At 33.0% G+C, this 23,902-nt stretch overlaps 1 protein-coding gene across 1 annotated transcript in view; it reads right to left on the bottom strand.

Annotated features, from left to right (window-relative positions):
- Window positions 1-10,490: 10,490 nt before the first annotated feature.
- The window catches only part of LOC129218486 (reticulocalbin-2-like), a 33,656-nt gene continuing 20,244 nt past the window's right edge, over window positions 10,491-23,902 (bottom strand). Inside the window, exons 5-6 of the mRNA XM_054852770.1 lie at window positions 18,633-18,847; window positions 10,491-15,663 (exon numbers count right to left, since the gene is read on the bottom strand). Coding sequence (XP_054708745.1) covers window positions 15,492-15,663; window positions 18,633-18,847 — 387 coding nt within the window. The 3' untranslated portion in view covers window positions 10,491-15,491. The remainder of the gene's footprint in view (window positions 15,664-18,632; window positions 18,848-23,902) is intronic.

Below are 23,902 nucleotides of genomic sequence, written 5' to 3'. Positions count from 1 at the left end.
GTAACATATTTAAGTGTCTTTTAAATAATTTTAAATTTTAATCATTGGAATCAGCGTATTTTTGTTACTAGAGTAATTTGAACTATGGCAAAATTACATTAGTTACGTTTATTTATTGTAAGTTTAGCAAGACTTAACCATTTCTTTCATGTTTCATTTTCTCAAAAGTTTGTTTATGAAGTACTTGCTGAAATCTTTCCCTAATTATTGTGAAGTATATAATAGTCCAGTTTGCATAATTAAATATAATTGCGCCACTGAAAGTTGAATTTTCCTCTCCACCCGTGGTATAGGAAAAAATAACTCTACAGATTCTAGAAAACCTATCATGTCAGCATGACTAAAAGAATATACTGAGTTTAAAGATTAATGGAGAGGACCATCTTGTCTAATTCTCAATATCATTTGAGATTGGGCTATGAGTTTGAGGAAAAATTTTTTATCCATGACTAAGTATATTTGACGAAATATTCTCATTTATTTCAACCGTCCTGCTGCGAAATTTTTGAAACAAAAGAATTCCTTTGGTAGCGAAACTCGTCAATTTTAGTTATAGCTTTTCTGTCCAGAATAAAAATTGCCAGCTAAACAACATTTGCCACACAATGAATCTAATTTTCAATGGAAAGCAGATCACTTTTATTTCTACTATCAATGGCAAAAATGCATATTATGGCATATTGTTAAAACTATCAAACTATTGTCCGTCAGAACATGTATGCATACGACATACACTAAGTGTCCAAAAAAAAAAGTCGCGGTCGAATTTTAAGCCTTCCACTTTTGGAATAACGTGATTCGATGAGTATTACAGATCTCATGAAAAACAACCCAGTTGTAAAAATTTCCCCGCCAAGAAAACCTTTAACTTTTCCGCACAAAAAAGAAAACTTGCATCCTAAACCCAAAAACCCTCAGCCATAAAAAGTTATGATATCTAGTTTGCCCGCCAAGTATCTGCCAAACTATCATCCTCCCTCTTCTCCTTTTTCATCACAGCTACTTCCATTAGAACCTCCTCCCACCTTCAACTCTTCAGAAATATAGATAGATCTTTTAAATTGTTTATCTTGTCTGGCGGGAAGCTTTTTGCTCACCAAGCAACCACTTCACTTTGAAAAGCTTGCAGTCAAACAAGATAAATAATAGTCTCTTTAATTTTTTTCAAATGAAGTAAAACGTCATCCCTGGAAAATACAAAGTCCTCAAGCTGTACTATAGCTTGTGTCTTGTTGGTGTCAACTGTTGAGATACAGTTATCGTTAAAAACACTCGAAAAAAAGTTATTAAGAACATTAGCAATATCACTATCGTCCTGAATTAAAATTCCGTGCTCATCAACCAGTGGCCCAATATGACTATTTCGAACTTTCCCCGAATTAGCGTATGCAAAAAAACTTCTTGGGATTCCTGTTTATGTTATCTGCCAGTCTTTGCTCCAACTCTCTTTTCTGAATCCGTACCAAATACTTAAATTTACGCCTTGCCTTCTTACAATATTGGAGCCTATCTGCACTGTGACCTGTTTCTCTAAACCTATGAAAAGCAGATTGCTTGTAATTTAGAGCGTCTTTACCCTCCCTGGAGAACCACATTGGCCAAATTTTAGTGTTGACACCCTTTCTCCTAAAAGGAACATGATCCCTAACCGTATTCACTAGATTTTCCTTAAACTCTGCCCACTGAAGATTCACATATCGCTATTGTCCAATCGAGAAGAAAAAACTGCTTTCAAACTCTGCCGAAGTGCTACAAAGTCAGTATTTCTGAAATTGGGCACAAACCTTAAATTCTCTTCTTTGTGCATATCAAATGTAATCCCAAACCTAATACTGTTGTGGTCACTATCTCCAATGTGTTCCCTACACATAATCCCTGAACAGAGCCTTCCATGTCGCAGAAAACTAGATCTAAAATCGCGTCCTGTCGAGTACCCTGAGTTACAATTTGATCTAAGAAACAGTCACCAATTACTTTCAAAAAATCCTCTTCTCTGCTATTACTATGGTAAAAATTATTCCAATCAATTCCTGGAAAATTAAAATCTCCCATTATGATGACTGACCCCTTGCTAGAAATGTCACTAATAATACTAAACATCTGTTCGTCTTGACCCTGGCTTAAGTTGGGTGGCCTATAAATATTCCCCAAACGTAGTTTTTTGCCCTTATTACTAATCAACTCCAGCCAAATCATATTAATCTCATTAGGTTTATCATTAATTACCAATTCATTGCAAATTAAAGTGTCTCTGACATAAAATAAAACCCCACCACCTCTTTTACCTACTCTATCTTGTCTAAACAAATTATACCCAGCAACAGATAATAAATCATCATCACTTTCGGTCGCCCATGTCTCGGTAACTCCAATAATATCCAACCTCTCGTCTATAATTATGCTTTTCAATTCATCCATCTTGTTCCTAATACTACGAGCATTTGTATAAAAAACCTTAAGTAAGCCCATCTTACTTTTATTTAATGCTGCACGATTGTTTGAATCCCAAGTGTTAAAATCTTTTCTCTTATTAGCCACCCTATTTCCGTTTCTACTAAAATCTCGATAGTTAGTACCCTTTCGCATTCTGCTCCTTAAACCATGCCCCCCATTCCAACTTAGTTTTTTGATTCTGAAGCCTCTAAAACCAAACCACTAACCATTTTGACCCCTGTAGAGCTCAGGTGTAGGCCATCCCTAGCAATCCAATCTCGTTTACATCTACTCCACACATCAATAAACCCGATACTATACGCTTAAAGCAAATTTCCTTGAGTACCAGGTTCATACACCTAGCCCGTTGGTTTAACCAACTCCTATGCACTCCATACCTGGGAAGCAAACCAACCACTTGGACATTTGCCGAACAGTTGGTTGCTTTGTCCAACAGGGAATCCCATTCCTTTGTAAACTCATCATTGTTACTATGGCCTACATCGTTAGTTCCCACCCACAAAGTAACTACATCCTCTTTATTAAATACCCCCTTCTTTTCAGCAACCCTATTTACATTTCTCACCCGAGCCCCTGGCAAACAACATCTAGCCACCTTACGTCTAACTCTGCCTATTGAGTTTCCCACCTCACGCACCATTGAATCTCCCAAAATTATACCCTTTGTTTCCCAGTCAGTCGCCTCAGCAATAACTTTCCCTTTTACCTTCTTTCGTCTTTGGCGGTGGATTTGCTTCTGTTAGCTGCTGACGTTTGGTTTCCTTGGCGGGGCGGGACGCTCCCGCGTCCCGTGATATTTGCATAAATCTTTGCTCGATGCAAGCTTAAAATGCGGGCGTTGCACTAGAAGACTGTTTAGTTCGAAGTAAGCATGGCTAGAATCGGTAGTTGTGCTCGAGGAAGTGATGTAACAGAGTTCAAAAAGGGGCAAATTGTTGGCCTGCACCAAAGTGGGACAAAATGCAAAGACATAGTTGAAATTAGTGGTATAGGATTGCGAACACTTCAACGCATTATTAAAAGGTGGAAAGATGGCGGAGAAGCTACCTGTTCCCGACATTTTTGTGGTCATAAATTCATTCTGGATGAGAGTAACAGGCGCGTACTCTAAAGCGATTAGTGAAGAAAAATCGCAAAAAATCGACCATTCAACTCACAGCATTCTTCAGCAAGGCAAGTAAAGCAATTTCCAAGCGCACAATGCGACGAGAACTTCAGAAATCGGGACTAAGAATCTGTGTTGCAATAGGGAAGCCACTTGTGAGTGCCATTAATCGAAGAAAGAGACTGCAGTTTGCAAAAGATCATACAAATTGGACTGTTAATGATTGGGGAAAGGTGATGTGGTCCGATGAGTCAAGATTTACGCTCTTTCAAAATGACGGACGCGTCAGGGTTCGAACACAGCCACACGAAGCAATGGACCCTTCATGTCTTGTTCCTACTGTGCACTCTTTCGGAGGCAGTGTAATGATCTGGGGTTGTTTTTGTTCATCTGGACTAGGCTCGGCTGCATTGTGCACCAACCAAATGAAAGTCTGCACAGTACCTTAACATCTTGGATGATCATGTTGTGCCATCTATGGACTTTTATTTTACTGACGGTAGTGGTGTATTCCAAGACAATAACGCCAGAGTACGCCGGGCTACAATTGTTAAATCTTGGTTCGATGAGCACGATGCATCATTTCAACACATAATTTGGCCACCACAAAGTCCAGACCTCAATCCAATCGAGAATCTGTGGGACGTACTCGAAAAGGATTTAAGATCGCACACCACACTTCCTTCATCTATCGAACGTTTAGGAGACCTCTTGATGAATTGTAGGCGAAAATAAAAAAGGATACTCTACAAAAGCTCACTGAAGCAATGCCACGGTGTATGAAAGCTGTAATATGAGCAAAAGGTGGTCCTACCAAATATAAGGAATGCGACATTTTTTTTTTTTTTTTTTTTTTGGACACGTAGTGTACAATAATCCACTTATAACTGTAAGTTATTTTCTCCTTCTGCCAGCTACAATCACAAATAGTTTTTTTTTTTTTTTTTTTTTTTTTTTTTGTCCCATGAGTAAAACTTATCAATCTTGAAAGTTAGGCTCAATAACAATTTATTCAAGTACCCATATCTGTCTTGGAAATATGAAATTATCATTGTTTCATCTCAATTAACAATTGAACACCTAAATTCCTTGTCTCAGATTTATCTCAATCATCAGTGAAAGGAGCATATGTTTGAAGAGAAACAATTTAGAGATCAGACCGAAATCCAACATCAATAATTTCATTTGTTTGTTACATATATATAGCAACAACTTGTGGCTAGGTAATGTCTTTCTACACATTGATTTTATGCATTGATATCTTTTCAGATAAGTGATTTTCTTATTAAGTTACTGTATCCACATGAACCTATGCATGACCTATTAAAGATAATGTTTGTCTGAAACTACCTGAAATATATTAATGAAAGTACTATTAATGAATTTTCCAACTGGATTTTCCTACAAAAAATTAGCCACAAATTTTTAGTCTGATTGAAAGGTTTTTTTGATGCAAAGAAAGAAAAAAAAAAGCAACATTTATTTTGATGCATTTGTTGAAGTTATTAATATTACTTCAAACATACACAGTTATCCACAATTTATTTTATAAAATTCACATTATACCAGTACATTTTTAAAAATGGAAATAAATGTTAGAAAAACTTGCTTTTGCATCATTTAGTCGTTTATCTAGTTCTTTGAATTCTTGTCATTTCACATAAAACCCAAAGAAAATGTATTGTTCTGAATTAAGCTTAGAAATCGAAAATCAATTTCGAGTTTCTTCAAGCAAATAGTAGAAATACTGCTCTATATTCTTGCAAAATTTTTAAGTTGCCTGAATTTTCCCTCATTTAAATTTTTGTGTCTATGTGAAGGGGAAAATCATCATTTTACGAAATGTCACTAAGTTTAAAACTGATTTTGAAGACAAAGGAGATAAAATGCAACTTCAAAAGTGAGGTATTTCTTTTATGATACTTAGCATGTTATTGGGTATTAACTTCAGCAAAGCTAATACATTCCTTACAGAATGAGATTAAAAAACAAAATGCTTAATTATGAGAAAACTGAAATATTTTCAGTTTATAAAACTTGGTTAAAAGTTAACTATAATAATTTTGAAAATTTTACTTATATCAGATGAATTGCCGTACTCCATAGATTACAACAATATGTAACTTTTATGTTTTGATTAAATAGTTTAAAAAATACAAGCCTTCAAAAATGCATCATTTAGCATTTATGAGAATGCTGTTCAATTTGACCAATTTTCAATCGCATGTAACTATAAAAATAAAAATATATTAGGCCAAATATTTTAGATATTTTTATACAGGCTTAAAAAGAACCTTTAAACCAAATTTCATAAAAATCTATTACCATGCGGCCACCACTTTTTTGTGAATTTTGCTCATATCGTATGGAATGACCCTCTAATCACTTTCAAGAAAAAATAATTACATGTTTTTTTACTGCAATATCAGTTATAAAATAGTAAAAGGAATGTATTCCTCGAGCAAATCAGAGCCCGTAGCTAGGGAAGAAACTTCTGAGGGTGTTCGGCAAAATTCAAATAAATGTTGGCACGAATTCTAAGAATCCTATAAACACTGGCGGCTCATGCCTTAATTTAACAGGTGGGCCCGATGTATAAAGTTTTCACAATAATATTTATACAGATAAAAGGGAGAGGACTACAGTTATTATTGCTAAACAATATAAGATAGTCCTTATTGTAGTTTCTTTATTTCGAGCTTCTCTTCTAGCGTCAAAGTTGAAATTAATGTAGAAAAATATCCACTTGAGCATTTTTTTTTTTTAATTTCAAGGTAAACAACCTAAATTTAAAGACACCCACCCCATGCAACTAGTAATAAAAAACACACAGCATAATTCAAACTACTATTACACTCTTGATGCCAACATGATCACGCAGCAGCATTAACTATCAAATTTCGAAATTGGTATCTATTTTTTTTTCTAGAAACATAAAATTTCCTCAATTGCCAGTATATTCTTCTTAAATCAAAATTAGAATTACCTTTGCTTTTTATTGTGTGAAACCACATCACATTCACAGCATTTTTTTAAACATTTAAACAAAATGTGTTATTTTTTGAAATCAGAACCCTAAAGAATATTTTAATTTTTTAAAAGTTTAAACTTTGAGATCTTGAATTCAAATTATGGCGAATTGCGATAGGACCTTACTCGTTGAATTTCTTTTTTCTACTAATAGTTTTTATCGCAACCATAGTTTGAACTCAAGACGTCAAAATTCAAATGAATGCCAGGGGCAGGATGTTGGATACTATTTTCGCGTATAAAGGATTGTGTAAAGTTGTGAAGGTCGTTTATATATAATTCGATTCCGAGGCACATAGATGCCTGCATTATAAAAATAAAAACGAAAGTCGTTCAATGGTCAAGTGAAAACATTAAACAATTTGTAATTGCTCAAAAACAGTTCGAAATTGAGAAAAAACACAGCTAGCGTGAGTGACCTAAAGCCAAACAATCTGAAGTTTTAAAATAAGCAATAAAAAAATCGATAGTTTGGTCATTTTTGAGGTACTGTGGCCCTATGCATTTAAGGACTTAAAGTGATGTACCGGATCAAATTGAAATAATTTAGATTTGTTTCGCCTACAGAATAGAAAACAACACATAACGATAAGACCTATCACACGATTAAAACTTATTACTTTAGCCAACTATCAGAACAAAGAAGAAAATTGAATGGATCTCACCCGATTCAAGCTGTTTTGTAAAAGTTGCGGACGAATTCAAAACTTTTATTAGCACCACACTAAAAAAAAACTGATCTGTGGTGTGTGCTTCTTGAAAATAAAATCTCCATTCAGAAACTCCCAGAATTCCGCTCATATTGGTTCCAAGCAGAAAAATAAATAAATAAAAATATGCATGAGATATGATAAACCCATAAAGTTGTAAATCCCTTTTCCAGATATTAACAGCCGCTTAAGGTTAAGGACAAAAGAGGGAAGGAGGAAAATAAACCTTTTTTTCATTCACTTGGGCTCGGAATTTTGTGCCCTCTGAGCTGTTGTTTCATACAAGTGACGTGTGTCAAATCCTTCCCACCTGCTATTGCCCTTCTACTGCTATTGGGTAAAGCTTTTTCGGAGGGTCAGAGAGCTGTAGCCCATGAGTTCAGGATCGAGGTGACGCGACTTGCTGTTTAGGTTAGTTTGGTTAAATCGTCACGATTGGTTAGGAGAGGAGGTGTGGCAGGGGCAGAATTGAAATTGCCCAAAGAATCATTCTCCGAGCATGCAAGAGCAAACGCTAACAGATTGAAAACTTCTCATATTTTAAAAGCGATATGCAGAGTGCTAGAGATTTTTAAAATGTGTTTCTTGCCCCAATTCATTTTTTTTTTTAAATTTTTAAACTGAAACACAAAACATTATTTTTAAATGATGTATTTGAATGTGTACAATCTTTCTGGGTGGGCCTGGCCTATAGTGACGAGCCGCCTCTGCCAATAAAATATATATGTTTTTTAAATCTAAAGACTATGTCTATAAGCTTGATTCTCAATAAAAAGTATGAAATAAGTATATGATTTCTTGGTTACAACACTCAATAAATGCAGTTGATTTTAAAATCTTCATATTAAGGTTTCTTCTAAAGCAGTCAATAAAATTAAAATTAAAAATTGAGCGAAGAAGAAATATAGATATAGAAAAAACAATTTATGCAAAGCTGTATCCCCCTCATTTTGTGTAAAATTTGCTCCAGACGTATATCGGCTTGGCCACTCCCCGCAATTTAGTGCTTGATTTTCGTTGAAATTTTGTAGGTGAAGTATAATTTAAAATTTATTGGGGAAATTTTTCAGAATTAAAGAATTTATAGTTTTTATAAACCTTGAACTTTACTTGGGGTGTCACGCAACAAATGAGTGTCACCGGGGGCAGAACTCCCTCTCTCAAGTTACAGTTGAATTTCTATTGTTGTATGTATTTTAGGTTTACAATAAAATACAATGCGAAAGTTTCATAAAAAGGAATTATAATATTTCAATTTCTGTTTGCGGTTTTCCAGCCTTCCCATGAGGGGGCGGAATAGAAAAAATAACATAAAATAAGTAAGTAAAAAATCCAGAGTTGAAGTTGGAGTCGGATATTTCAAAATCCAGGAGTCGAAGTCGTCCAATTTCCTTACAACTCTGCAGCCCTGCTCATAACCAGTCGTCATTTGTGCGGCCCTGGAGTCGGTATTTTTCTAAATAAAGCGAGTAGGATTTACAACATAGGGAACTCTTTGAATGGTCACTTTTCCGGACGAACTATTGTATTGCCTTATCTATAAAAAAATGAAACTGCTGCAGGGGTTCACCTTTTGAGGCTGTCTGGGAAAAAGATTACGTTTCTGCCTTTTTTCGCACGCCTTAGGTACAGCTGTGTTTTCTTCCTATTCTTTTTAAAGTTTTCACCTGTGACTAGTTTGTAATCAGATAGCTTCTTGAGTAATTTAGGAAAACCCACAGAATTTTGGCAAAGAACTATGTATGTCATCCGTTATTTGGGTTCCTGTCCTGACTCCTGAACGCTCCCGCTCCCTTTTTGCTCTGTGTCTTCAATCAATGATGAGGTCATAAAGAAAAGATACTGTTCTTTCTTCTTTAAATTACATTTTCATTATAGAGAGAAGGAACATTTGCCAAGTCATGAAAAATACGTGTTACTTTTTCAAATGTCTCTGCTGAGAAAGTAGTAGATTTTGAGTTGTATCCTTCTTGGACTGGGGCTATTTGTTTATAATATATTTTGCCATTTCAGCTTCATTAACGTTGATTTATTTATAAAAAGATAAACGTTTTATATATTAACTAGAAGTGTTTAAGTTTTTTTCATTTTTTTAAGAATGCACATATGCAATATACTATGCAGGTAAAGAACATGTTTTAATATTTCGAAAAAAATAATGGTGATGATAGTCACATGAATGACTTTAAAAGTAACTCGAAAACTACTGAAGTAAATTAGGATTTTCAAACACTGAAAGAAACTGTACATTTTGAATTTCATAAGTATATGAATAAGAAAAAAATATGAGAGTATGAATTTCGGTTGGATTCGTCATGGCTACGAACTGTTAATACAGTTGGATCTCTGTTTAACGACTTTCAAGGGACCACAAAAAATCGTCCTTAAGTAGAAAACGTCCTTAAATAGAATGCTTTTAACACTACAGTGGACCATCTGGGATCATGAAAAGCCGTCGTTAAATAGAGCGTCGTTAAACAGAGAGCCAACTATACTTAGAAATCTTGACGTTTCTTTCATATTTTTCTCATTCTGTAAAGACTGAAAGAAATTCATCAGCACATCTGCCAATTGAATAAGTAAATAAGGGAAAGAAAATAAATGGGTTTCATTAATGACTTGAATAAATATTTCATGTCTAAATTATAAAGATTAAAGGAAAATTTATACTTTCTGAACACTAATCAGTGATAGCTGTGTTCCTTAAATTTTTTTTAATTGATCGTTACTTATTTTTTTAGCACCGAATTTGAAAATGACTTCAGTTTTTCCCCTCATCCAACTTGTATAAGCACGCAGCACTTGTATAATTTATGTGTCATTTGTAAGAAATGCATTTGGAAGATTTAAATAGTTACGAAAGGGATAAGAGCAAAACTATTAATTATTAAAATTAATGAGGAAATTTTCATGTCCTGTATACTAAAGAGCACAACTGAAGATATTAACTAAATAATATTTAAATAATCGTTTTCATATAAGTATCTCCAAGAAATGTTCGCTTTTGTTGTTTCAATTTTACATACTATTCGTTCTTTTTCTTAAATCTTATCCAGTGTCTCACCTTTAGCAGTTTCCTTTCAAAATTTGTTTTGGTTGCTGAAATGTAATTATGTAAAATAATTTTTTTAATAGTAAATTGCAATTTTGTAATTTTAAAAACAACACAGAAAGCCCTTTCATTTGGTATGTAAATAAAGCTTTAAATAAATCCATATAAAAATAAAAAAAGTCATACATTATTAGAAAGACAACAGAGATTTGGCGAGTGGCTACTATGAGCTGATTAATTATAAAATAGGGTAAATCACTGTATAAACAATGAAATATAATTGTATGTAGAAATAAAATGCAGTTAGTTTTATCATGAAATCACAAAAATTTATCCCAAAATATGGCTTGTGCACAATTAGAAAATAAAATACTTTCAATTCAGCACATAGAAGAGCTTTCAAAGCAATAAAAATTGTATAAAAAAATTTAACAAATTCTTGAATTAATGTCTATTAATGAAAAATATGAATAAAAATATTGGGCCATTCCATGAAAACTTAAACCACAATGAGAAAAAAAAAATTTTTTTTTCATGACATTTTTAAATACAGATCTTGAAGAAATGCAAACTGTCGGAAATTTTACGAAAAATTTACAACAGCTCTGTTTTTGTCCGTTAACAAGAATTTACAGAAAGGTAAAAATGGTTGTTGGAAGAACTGCTTGAACATTTAGATTTTAGAAAGCATTCTCACTAATTTTGAAACTAATTTTGAAAATTTACATTATTTCCCATGTGTATACTTTCTTTACATAACGCTGAGTAACTACTACCTAATGTAACTGGTTAGGTTTGGTTTGGTTTTAACCTTCCTAGGGTATTTGGGTCATTTTTGACAAATTTCAAATTTGTTTCGTATCTGTCTGGGTGATTCTCTCCAAATAGGCCAAATAAGAGCTAAGAATTTTTTTTTTTCTTTGAAGCTACTTTGTTGAAAACTCATTTTAATTTAATATTTTTATGAGTTAATCTGAACTCATCTATATTAGGAAAAATATTGACTGTAATCAATCACTTATTTTTTGAACTAATTTTTTTTCTTTTTTAATTACATAAGTGAGGGAGTGATGCCTATCATAACCCTTACCTAAGTGAAAACGGCTGCAAGGTTGGTCGAATGCACATTGGAAACACCTTAATGAGATTAAAAAATATATCTTAATATATAAAAATCAATGTCCTGAGATAACATATATATATATATATCAACGCACAGCCAATACCGCTGAAGCCTCAGACTTGAAATTTGACAGGTATGTCCACATGATTACGAAAGTGTCCACTAAGAAAGGATTTTTCGAAATATCATTTAGTTTGGGAGAAATTAATTAAAACCCCTTAATATCTGTGAAATTAAAACCTGTCATTGAAATTTAAATCCCTTATTTTCAGAGGCTTTCCTCCATTCAAATCATTATTCAGCACTTCATCTCAACTTTTGGTCGATAGCGAATTTTAAATTTGATATTGTTTTTGTTTCTCACGTGACTCTTCGAGGCTTTTCTCGAGTCCAATAATAATGTTTCTTTCTTTTACTTTCATTTTTTCAAAACTAGAAACGAAGTTTTTAAGAACATCATCACAGGCGGACTATCTTTTTGAATTTAGAAGAGTGCAGTTTCCTGTAAAAGTTTGCATTGCAATAACCGTTAATAAGGAAGGTATTACAAGTAGCAGGGATCAATTTAAGAGAAGATTTTTTTTCACACGGCCAATTTTAAGTAGCTTGCTCCAAAGTCCGTTCATCAAGCAGCTTAATAATTTTAGCACCAGACAAAAAAAATCTAAAAATGTTGTATACAAAGAAGTTCTTGCTCAAACATAGGTATAACAATAAAATGTGGATGGCCAGTGCTTGCAAAGATAATCAATACTTTAAAAGGATCGTTAATAACAGTTAAAGATCGGTTAAGGACAAGTGCACCAAGCACTGTTAACCCCAGCTAATCCCATTACCCGAGCAATGCCGGGTACGGGAATGCTAGTAAGACATATTTCTTGAATAGACAACCTAACAAATTTGCAATCTGTTAAAATTATGAAATACTAAGTTAAGTAAATAACGTTCTACGCTAACAAGTAGTCTACTGAATTCATACAATGTAACCATTTTCAGAGACTAATAAAGTTAAAACTCATAATATAGTGATGATGGTAACTTTTATGATTTATTTCGTTTGCAAAACTTAAAAAAGTCTGTTGATTAGCATTTATTTTATAACTGCAATAACTTAATTTTAAACTCATTACATAATAGCTTAAATTCCGCACTTCCTCATATTAACAAAATGGCCATTTACTTTTTTACAGTTACCTGAATAGCAGTTAGTCTTAGTGGGCTTTAACTATACCTACTTATAAATCGGCAGGAATAAGGAGTTATTAAAATTTACCTGTATTCAGGAGGCTGGTGAGGGAGTGATTAGGTAAAAGAACTTTCAGTCTATTCTCTGTCAAAATTTCCCTTTGAGAATAATTGAACAAAAAAATCAAGTTTTTGTTTTTTAATGCAATGTGCTGCAATGGTTACCAAAATATTCTAATTCCCTCAATTAGTTTTATGTGCCCTCTAGTAGCAGTTAGAGGAAGTTTGATAGGTCAGGGAGGAAGTGAGATAAGAAGGGGGGGGGGGACAACATTACATTAAAGATAAGATTATATTAAAGATAATATTTTTATTAATAAATTATAATAATAGCATATTATAGTCCTTATTTGAACATAAAATCAAAAAGTTGAACTCTTGCGTGGGGACAGCATGAGGGAAGGACAATGATTGGTTTGAGCTAAAGAACTAATTTATAAATACCTAAATTATAAAACTACCAAAATAACTTTTTGACGTCATATTATGCATGTCTGTTAAATTTATTTTTAAAACGATTCCAAACTAATGAGATACAGGCTTGGAACATTAATTTGGCCTATTTGGAGAAAATCACTCCCCAAACGTATTTTTTGGAATTTTTCAAAAACATTTCGTGACTTACAGTCACAAAAGTATAGTCTTTTTATAGTCATTGTAAATATTCAGCTATGTGCAGTTTTTTTTTTTTTTTAATATGATCATTTTGTTCCAATAAAAATTGTAGCACATAAGTTGTTCAAGTCCTTTTTGACCCATGTCGAATTATTAAGCATACGACGATAAAGTACCACAATATTCAATATATTTTTGAATTATTATAGCTCTGGCAACATATTCATATTTGTGTTCCAGTCTTTCATACATTTTTAGTGCCCCTTGTGCTCCACTAGATCTTCACATCTCAAAAAATTTCTTAATTTTCAGATGTAAAATAAATTTGATTTACAGGTTTGGGTAGGAAATTGTATATAAATGTGACCAATTGTTTTTTGCTTTTTAGTTTGTGGTTTTTTTTTTATTTATTTATATATTTAAAAATATTTTATTTATGAGAAGCATATCTTTCTGATAATTTATTATTATTTTTTATTTGTAAACAGTTTAAAGTCAGCAAATAACTTCAATGCACAAAAATAGTAAAAAATGTACTAAAAATTGTTTTTCTTTTTTTTTTTCTGAAAGTCTAAGTTCCAACATCTGTATCATCTTGTCCCGTTGCATCACATCAATAACTAACAGTAACTCTAAAACTGGTTTAAAAAATTTTGACTGTTTGCATTCACATTTATTACTGCAAGTATTGGTGAGAACACTTTTTTTCTGTTTTGTTGAACGTTGAACTCTTTTCTTGAAAAGAGTTTTCATTTGGTATGAGTACCATTCGATCACGGGCAAGTTTGCATATTTATGTGAGTCTTTTTTTCCTTAACTATTAACTTTTGATTTTCTACATCATACCTAAAACACATCTTTACTGTTGATACCAAAATGAATTTTTCTTATTTGTTTTATTTGTTTTTATGGAATAAAACCTGCAGACAAAACTATTCCGAATGCCCTTTTCTGTCACATGGGATGGCCCATTTAGCACATTTCACTCACAAAAATATATAGATATTTAACAATTGTTACAAATCACACATAGTGAACATTTCTTTAAAAGATACACCAATGAAATGATGAAAAAATATTCAAACAAAACCTATTTATAGCATAATCATATTAAGCATAGCTCAAAAAATTTGAAATGAATAAATTCGAACAATGAATTTATTGTTAAAAAGAGTAAAATCACTACATTGTGAATATTTAATCCACAAAATTCTGCACTTAAAATATAAGATATAACTATCTTTATCAGACACAGGCAAATTTTGTAATGTAGAAAACATACTGTTCAGAGAAAGTAGATTAGAATTGAAAATACAGCTGAAAACAAAGTAACGGTAGGCTGTGGTGACAATTAAGTATCTAGAAAAAATACCATAACAACAAAACTCCTTGTAATACAATCCTCCTTACCAATATTCCTTGTTATTACACACAGTTATAATGAAAACATGAATTTTTCCACTACAAAAAATCAAAATGAATGAAAATTAGTTAAAATTAATAAATACTTCAAGTAAAAATGTTACACCTATTTTGACCTATGAGGTGACTTTAAGAAGGAAGCTTTACACTTCTAGAAAAGTGCCTGCCTCATTTTATATTAATAAAAATTAAAGAAATACAATTTTTGCATTTCTTGTATTATAATTTTTGTTTGGAAATGTAAGTTAAGTTCCACATCATTAATCACTAAAATACTTCAATCGGTATTTATACAGTTATGTGAAATGATATAACTTTTAGTATGAGGATATTTTATTTTCAAAATATTTTAACTTTCATACGTTAGTATTTAAAGGTTAAAGGAATACATTTTTATATTTATTTAACTTGACTTCATAAAGCTAAAAATTATATAAGTTTGGTTTTAATTCGGAAGTTGGGCCTATTATTTGTTGTTATAAAAATAGAAAGTAAATTTGAAATAACATCGATACATTTAGAGTTCAAAAAAAAAAAAAAAACTTATAACAGTACCTTCTCAGATTTGTTCTCAAAAACGTTACAAAAACATTTTTGCCATTTCTATAGCTTTAAAATACCATGAGTGACCAAATAAGTTAAACATCAGGACTATCATATGTTCAATTTGCATACTAGTTTTTGCTGCATAGAAAGTTTCTGCTTATGCAAATACAGCACCTATAAAAACATTGCTCACAACTCATCTGTATATCTGTTGGATTCTTTCAACTGTTCACCAAAATCAGTTGCTTCACTACCAACAAAAATTTCATGGTGGTTCACAATCTCTTCAAAAGATAATTTTCCGTCTTTATCTGTGTCTGAACTTTCAATCAAGTGATCAGCTTCACTTTGTGCTGTTTCCCTATATTAAAAGAAAATTATTTCAAATATTTTGATTTTACAGATCAAGTACAATAAAAAACAAAATGTATGAATTTAACTTCATTCAGGAGTTTTGTTTAGAATGAACCATTTTAAGCAATTTGAAAGTTACTTCTACTCTTACACTACAATGAAGGAGCATCTTTCTACTCAAGACTCAAAATATTTCTTGAACTACATGAAGATTAATAAATTTTTTGGTAAACATGTACGCTTTATAGCCAAAGATAAATCTTCTCGTATTATAATATTACTCAAGAGTTCAATATGCTATCAATAAGGTCACAAACTTTTACAAAGATTCTTTAGGCAACTTTTGTCACAGTAAAAAAATTTTCAAACAATTTTGCATTGGTGCAAATTTTAAAGATTCATCTAACTGGGGATTTAGATGAGAGTAGCAAAGTGTTCCTTTTATCTCTATCAACCAATTTTAAAATACAGCTGTAATTATCAGTGAAATATACAGCTGTAATTATCAGTTGAAGCCCAGAGGCTCAGTGGTAGCGCTTCACGCTCCCACGTTCAAGTTCTATTCCCGAGTTGGGCATGGTTGACTCAGCCTTCAGTGTGTCGATAAAATGAGTACCAAGCGTACATGGAAACCAAACACTGAGGGTTCGACGTTAGGCTGACCACCTAACCGGAACATCTGCCTTGAACTCCAGAGCCTCTGGTCAGGAAAACTGAGTTGAGCACAGTAGGATTTGGCCCTCATGGGCTGTTGTGCTACAGGGTTTGGGTTTTGGGTAATTATCAGTGAATATATGACACAACAAGAGAAAGGTGGACTCTCTCTATTCTGAACACTCATGGGACCGAACAAAAGTGTTCAGATTATGGGAGTGTTGATTATAGAGGGAGACTGAAAATGTATGAATATGCATTCTATTGCATTAATGAACTGTGTTCAGCACTTTGCCAAGTGATCAGTTTTTGAGATGAGTGTACTGAATTTTGGATTGGTAGCAAGTGAAATACCCAATTAAACTCAATAGGACCTAAACCCTTGCATTTCTTTCTTCTTTTTTACTTAAAAAGTTTTACATAACATTCAACAAAAAAATATAAATAAATAAATAAAAAATAATAATAACAATACAGTTATTGGTACAATACCTGTAAAAAAAGGAGTAATTTTAATGTGCTTTTGCATTGTGTATTCTAGCGCAAGATACATGTTATCATCCAACTGTTTAAATGAAAAGGTTTCTATGTGACTTTTGATCTCATATTGCTTGTACGTAATCATACTTTAAAGGTCTTGATTTGCCTGCTTAATACAATAGTTGTATTCTTGAAATACACAGTTTAGTGGCAAAACTTCAGGCTCATATCTCTCAGCTGAATGATTTTATGTAATGCAGCAATATCCACCAAAATAATTTTCCATCTTCTTCTCTACATCTTCTTAATACTTTTCAATCATAGTGAAAAAATTGTTAAGGTATTTCAGATTTTCCAATTTCGCTCATAAGAATTCTTGAGTACTGATTGTGAACACATTCAGAATCTAAGAGAGGTAATAATCAAACAGGGTTAAAAATAGCATTAATAATACTAGGGTATTCAGAATAGAGAGATGTCAGTCTATAGAGTTTTGCTGGGAGACCATCAAAATGTGTTCAGAATATTGGGATGTTCACATTAGGGAGTGTTCAGATAGAGCGAGTCCACTGTAATTCATGTTATTCCACATTACAGAAAGTAAGAATTCTAATGAAAACATGAGTTCATATTTTACAAGTTTCTCGACTGCCAACAATCATTTTACGTTACGGTTTACGAAAAAATAAAAAAAAGGTTCATATTTTGCAAAAAAATTATTTCTTTTACAGTTGTGAATAACAGCCCAGAAATAATTCATTGGTTCAACCAGTTTGGAGAACAATGTTTTTTAGTTTTCTTTTACATTAAAAAAAAAAAAACTAGTGTGAAATGAAATTGTTTAATTTAAAAATCCTATCTAAAATTCTTTATTTGATATGTTTTTTGGGCTTTATTCAACCTGTGTGCTTTTATTAGTAAGAAAAGTGTTGTAAATGAATAGCTGTAATATAGTACAAGTTTTTGAATAACTGTACAAAAATAGGAAAATGCCTTCAAATAGAAAATATTCCCTTAAAATCTGGGTTAAATAAGATCATTTAATCAAACACCCTACTCCTATTTGAAACTGCATGCAGGTAAGAGTTGATTCTCACAGATTTTGTGATCAATACACAGCTGCTTCTATTCAGTGGCATCAACTAAATATGGTTAAATAAAGGAAAAATTTAAAAGCAGAAGGTAAGGCTAGTAACAAAGCCAATAAGATGCTTGGGTTTATCAATAGATCTATTTCAAACAAATCTAAAGAAGTTCTTCTGCCCTTATATAGAAGCTTGGAAAGACCTCATTTGGAGTACGCTGTTTAGTCTTGGTCTCCTTATCTTAAGAAAGATATTAATGTATTGGAAAGGGTTCAAAGGCGGGCTACAAGGCTAATAAATGGACTTTCCCACTTAGACTACGATTCCAGGCTCAAAATGTAGTCTTGAGCAGAGAAGAGACCGAGCGGACATGATTCAGTTGTTAAAATTTATTAAAATGAAAGATGTTACGGGGCTGAAGTTTAGCACTGAAAACAGGACAAGGGGATATTGTTTTAAGCTATTTAAATCTCAGGCTAACGTGGATATTAGGAAAAATTATTATTATAGCAGGGTAGTGGAACCTTGGAACAGCTTACCGAAAGAGGTGGTAATGAGCACGGGAGTAGATAGTTTTAAGAGGGCCATTGATCTTCAATGGGGATTGTGAATTGACTAGGACCAGTCTAACTGGGCCCAGAGCCTGTTGCTGGTCGTCACTTTTGTCTTTGTATTTGTATTAAGGTAAATCCTACATAGTAACTGAAACAGTTCCAGTTATTTAAAATATTTTTTAAAAAAACTAAGGAGAACTTACACATTATTTGGAATAAGCCATAGTAGGACTTCTTCTTTATTCAGTTTGTTATCACCATCTAGATCATAGTCAGTCATAAAGCGATCTTTTTCCATAATGTACTGTTCTGTAGTAGGTTGGGGAGTAGAACCATAACTATCAGATACAAATTCTTCAAAACTTAAATAGCCATCTTGATTGCGATCTCTTTTTCTCATAGCTTGTTCAAACACAATCTAATTGTAAACATAAAACATAGCGTGAAATAAAATAAATAATAAGATAATAAAAGAATCAACTGTCAATGAAAGCAGCAATTTTTACAAAGGATTCAAGTATAGCATAAATTTGATTTAACGATACCCGATTTAGGGATTTCCTCAATTTGATGATACATTTCACTCGTCCGGGTTTGACTGTATTAAATGTCTATGCTCCTCCATTTAATGATAACTGTTTCTAGTCCCTTGAATCATTAAATCAAGGTTATACTGCATATCAAAACAAAAGCCCTTTTTTAGGGCATTCAAAAAACATACCTCAAAAAAGAGTAGGAACTTTTATGATGAAATACTTCGAAAGCTTTTTTTAATCAACTCAGGGGAAGTATAGCAATACTCCCTTACTGCTCCATTATTCATATTTTTCCAGGATACAAATCAGATGTCTCACATCATAACAGTTTATAACTCAAAAGCAATTTCATGTTGAAATGCTAATATTTTAATACTTTTTTAAACAAGCACAAAGGGCTGGGCAATGTTGGAATATCTACATCGTGATACATTGCCAACCTTACATTGCATTGAATGCATCACGATGTAAGGTTTTTTTTTTTTTCTTTTTTTTTTTTTTTTTTAAGAGCTTGAATTATAATTGATTGTTTAAATTTTACGAAATATTTAAGATGAAAAAATATCAGTTACGCCAGATAGGGTCTGGTGGGGGAAAGTGGTTAATGGGGTAAAGTGGTCATACGTCAAATAAATGACTATAGTTTGGAAATAAATGTTCGAATGAATGTGAAAATTTTATTTTAGGTTCGGGGAGTTAGAAACTACATTTTGAATACAACATTTCCAAACCTGGCAAAATTTTATTTGGTAAAAAAAATATTTTGTGCAAATATGAAAATTTTAAAAATCTAAACACCTCTTTTAACTTCTTTGGGAAATTTTGTTTGTTAGAATTATGAACAGATTGACGGCACAGGAAGCTTCCTACATGTCTTAAGATCGCTTACTCATTAGCAGTTAGCTGAATATATTTTAGACCATTTTTTAGAACAATTTCAGTAAGATGGGGTAAAGTGGTCATAATATTAGGCTTAACGAATATTGTTCTTCTAATGTCACTTAAGAGTTATGTATAAGGCAGATATGAATTAAATATTAACTTCACTTAATATGTAGGGTCTGGTGGGGTAAAGTGGTCATAAAATCGTAGGTTTTCAACTTACGTGGATAATAAATACAATAAATTCTTTAAATACTTCAACTTTTTTTGTTATTATTTTACATTGCATTATTAAAGAACACGTACATTGAATTTCAGGGAAAAAAATATTGATTTAAGTAGTTTTATAACATTTTCATTTCCCTTTGTATTTATGACCACTTTACCCCATGGGGTGGGGGAAAGTGGTCATAGCATGGGGTAAAGTGGTCATAGTTAAAAACAGCTACAAAACTGTTACAAATAACCCTATTATTTGTATATTTTGGTTATTTTTATTGTTACAAGTACATATACGAGTATATGCGGGTATGCACGAGTATATACGTGTCGTTTAAACAAGAGTAAACATGTTCATATATGAATAAATACATGTATACATCAGATACATGCATGCATGTGCCTACTCAAGTATATTCGTGTATACACGAGCGTATAAGCATGTATACGTGTCTACACGAGTATATACGAGTCACGTGTATATGCGAGTATATACGCGCAAAACGAACATCATTTGCGTGTTTGCGCATGTATCTCGAGTATATATGTGCATACCTGAGTTTCTGAGTATATACGTGTATAGTCGACGTATATACGCATATATAAGTGTACATAGATACACTACTGGCCATTAAAATTGCTACACCAAGAAGAAATTGTCAGAATGAAGCTAAATTTTACATACGTGATAATAAAATTGACATTAGAAAGTGATTACAAAATTAAAGCAAATTGATCATTTATGGTTGGAAAAATCTCGAATAAATGGAGGTTTAAGTACCTTGTTAAGCCACCTCTAGCGTGAATGTACGATGTACTTGAAGCGAAACAATCGGGCATTGAGACAAAACAGTCTCCTACGATATCCTGCGTCATCTCGTACCACAGTTGCTGTAAACGTGCCACTCATTCGATCAAACTCATACGTGTTAGCACTCACGACGGGGCTCCCAGGAACCATTTTTTAACATGACAATGCTCGGTCAAACACAGCAAGGGTGTAAAGGGATTTCCTCTTCCGCATTATCACTTTTTCTGGTCTGCGTGATGCTCTGGTCTGCGATTTGTGACTTGTCACAAATCGAGTATATCTGGGATCACTTGAGACGGTAAATTGGACAGCCTGTAAATTTGATCAAATTAGTGGCGTGTTTACAGCAACTGTGGTACGAGAAGACGTAAGACATCGTACGAAACTGCTGTACCTCAATGCTCGACCGTATCGGTTCTTAAATTCTAACTAGAGGTGGCGCAACAGGGTACTTAAACCTCCATTCATGTGAGATTTTTCCAGTAATAAATGATCATTTTGCTTTCATTTTGTAATCGTTTTCTAGTGTCAATGTTGCCATCACGTGTGCAAAATTTTGTTTCATTCAGATTATTCCTTCTTGGTGTAGCAATTTTAACAGCTAGTAGTGTACTTACATACATATACGGGTATACACGAGTTAATTCGTGGATATATCCAGTGCGTGTTTGGTACGTGCCTACTCACGTATATATATATATGTGGAAGCAAGAGTATATACGTATGCTTACGTGTAAACACGATTATATACTTGTTAGACGTATATACGTACATTTACGTGTAAACATCAGTACATGTATCCACGTATATCTACGAGTATATCCGCTAATATACATGTATGCTTACATAGTGAATCCAAGATCTGGGGCAAAATCTAAGTGGTGTGAAAGGGGAGGATAAGAAGCAAAGAATCGTAAGGAACTTATGGTCGTTGACGCGCTACATGCATGGTCGTTGACGCGCTACATGCATGGTCGTTGACGCGCTACATGCACACAAAGCCAGAAATCGATGGAATGAAAACAGGTCACAAATTTGTTACACAAAGATGATTTTACCCGACATTTTAGTTCTTAAGAAATATTTAGACAGTTGTTAAAAAGTAAGGCCTGTAGTAGCTCTAATACACGCATCGCAACAAAGGCGCAGCGACTGATGAAAGTTTTTCAAGAGTCTCGTAATTGCAACAGAGTGATTACGACGCATGTATTACAGATGCCGGCCGCAAGTTTCATCAATGACTTTAAAACTTTCTTAAGTCGTTGTGCGAAATTGTCTTTTTTGTAATAAATTTGTGACCTGTTTTGCACTCATTAGTTTCTGGCTTTGCGTGCATGTAGCGCGTCAGCGTTGAGTTTGTGGCCATATGTTTCTTATGAATCTTCCTTCTTATCCTCCTCTCTAACACCTTTTAAAAATTTGCCCAAGAGTTTAAACTCACCCTGCATGCATGTATATCATATGCTAGTATGTATGTGTCAGCTCGAGTATGTACGTGTATATACGTCGTGTCTACCTGAGTATATAAGTGTTCGTATATGTACGAGTATAAGCGGGTATATACGTGTATAGTCGAATGTATATCTGTATGGATAAAAAATACTACGAGATACCCAAATACGTATTTATTGGTGCATTTATGTGAATACGTATATATACGTGCCTACACGAGTATATGCTTATGCATGCGCATATACTCATATATTTAGCCTTGTTTACTGTAAAAACAATACATATTCAGTGAAATTAATATTTAATTGATACCTGCCTTATACTTAAAGATTAAGTGATTTTAAAAGAACAATATTCGTTAAGCCTAATATTATGACCACTTTACCCCATCTTACTAAAATTGTTCTAAAAAATTATTCAAAAGAGGTTCAGCTAACTGCTAATGAGTATGAGTTCTTGAGACATGTAGGAAGCTTCCTGTGCAGTCAATCTGTTCATAATTCTAACAAACAAAATTTCCCAAGGAAGTTAAAAAAGGTGTTTATATTTTTAAAAAATTCATAATCACTCAAAATATTTTTTTTTTACCAAATAAAATTTTGCCAGTTGTAAAATTTTGTATTCAAAATGTAGTTTCTAACTGCACTACTCTAAAATAAAATTTTCACTTTCATTCGAACATTTATTTTTAAGGTATAGCCATTTATTTGAATTATGACCACTTTACCCCATTGACCACTTTCCCCCACCAGACCCTATTGTTTTTACCATAAATGGGGTTAAATATACAAGTATATACGTATGCATATGCACATACTCGTGTAGGCACGTATACAAACGTATTCACATAAATGCACCAATAAATATGTATATGGGTATCTGCGATATGGGTATTTTTTATCTATGCAGATATACATTCGACTATACAAGTATATACTTGCTTTTACTCGTATGTATACGAACACTTATATACTCAGGTAGACACGTATATACACGTACGTACTCGAGTAGATACTTACATACAAGCATATGACATACAAGTATACAGGGTGAGTTTAAACTCTTGGGAAAATTTTTACCAGGTGTTAGAGGGGAGGATAAGAAGCAAGAATCACAAGGAACATATGGTCACAAACACAATGCTGACGCGCTACATGCAAGCAAAGCCAAAGATGGATGGATGCAAAACAGGTCACAAATTTGTTACACAAAGACAATTTTGCACAACATTTTAGGTTGTAAGAAGGTTTTTAAGCGATTGAAGAAATTTGCGACCTGCAGCTGTAATGCATGCGTTGCAATCACAAAGCACTCTCTGTTTTAATAACGAGACTTTTGAAAAACTTTCATCCGTCGCTGCGCCTTTGTTGCGATGCGTGTATTAGAACTATTATGGGCCGTAACTTTTAAAAAGTGCTCTAAATATTTCTTAAAAACTAAATTTTGCATAAAATCATCTTTGTGTAAAAAATTTGTGACCTGCTTTGCATCCATCAGTTTCTGGCTTTGTGTGCATGTAGCACGTCAACGACCATAAACTCCTTATTATTCTTTGCTTTTTATCGTCACCTCT

The sequence above is a fragment of the Uloborus diversus genome, chromosome 3 (genome assembly GCF_026930045.1).
Source record: "Uloborus diversus isolate 005 chromosome 3, Udiv.v.3.1, whole genome shotgun sequence".
NCBI classification, from domain to species: Eukaryota; Metazoa; Arthropoda; class Arachnida; order Araneae; family Uloboridae; genus Uloborus; species Uloborus diversus.
The sequence above is the reverse complement of the archived record's forward strand: the minus strand, read 5'-3'. Positions and strand labels throughout refer to the sequence as shown.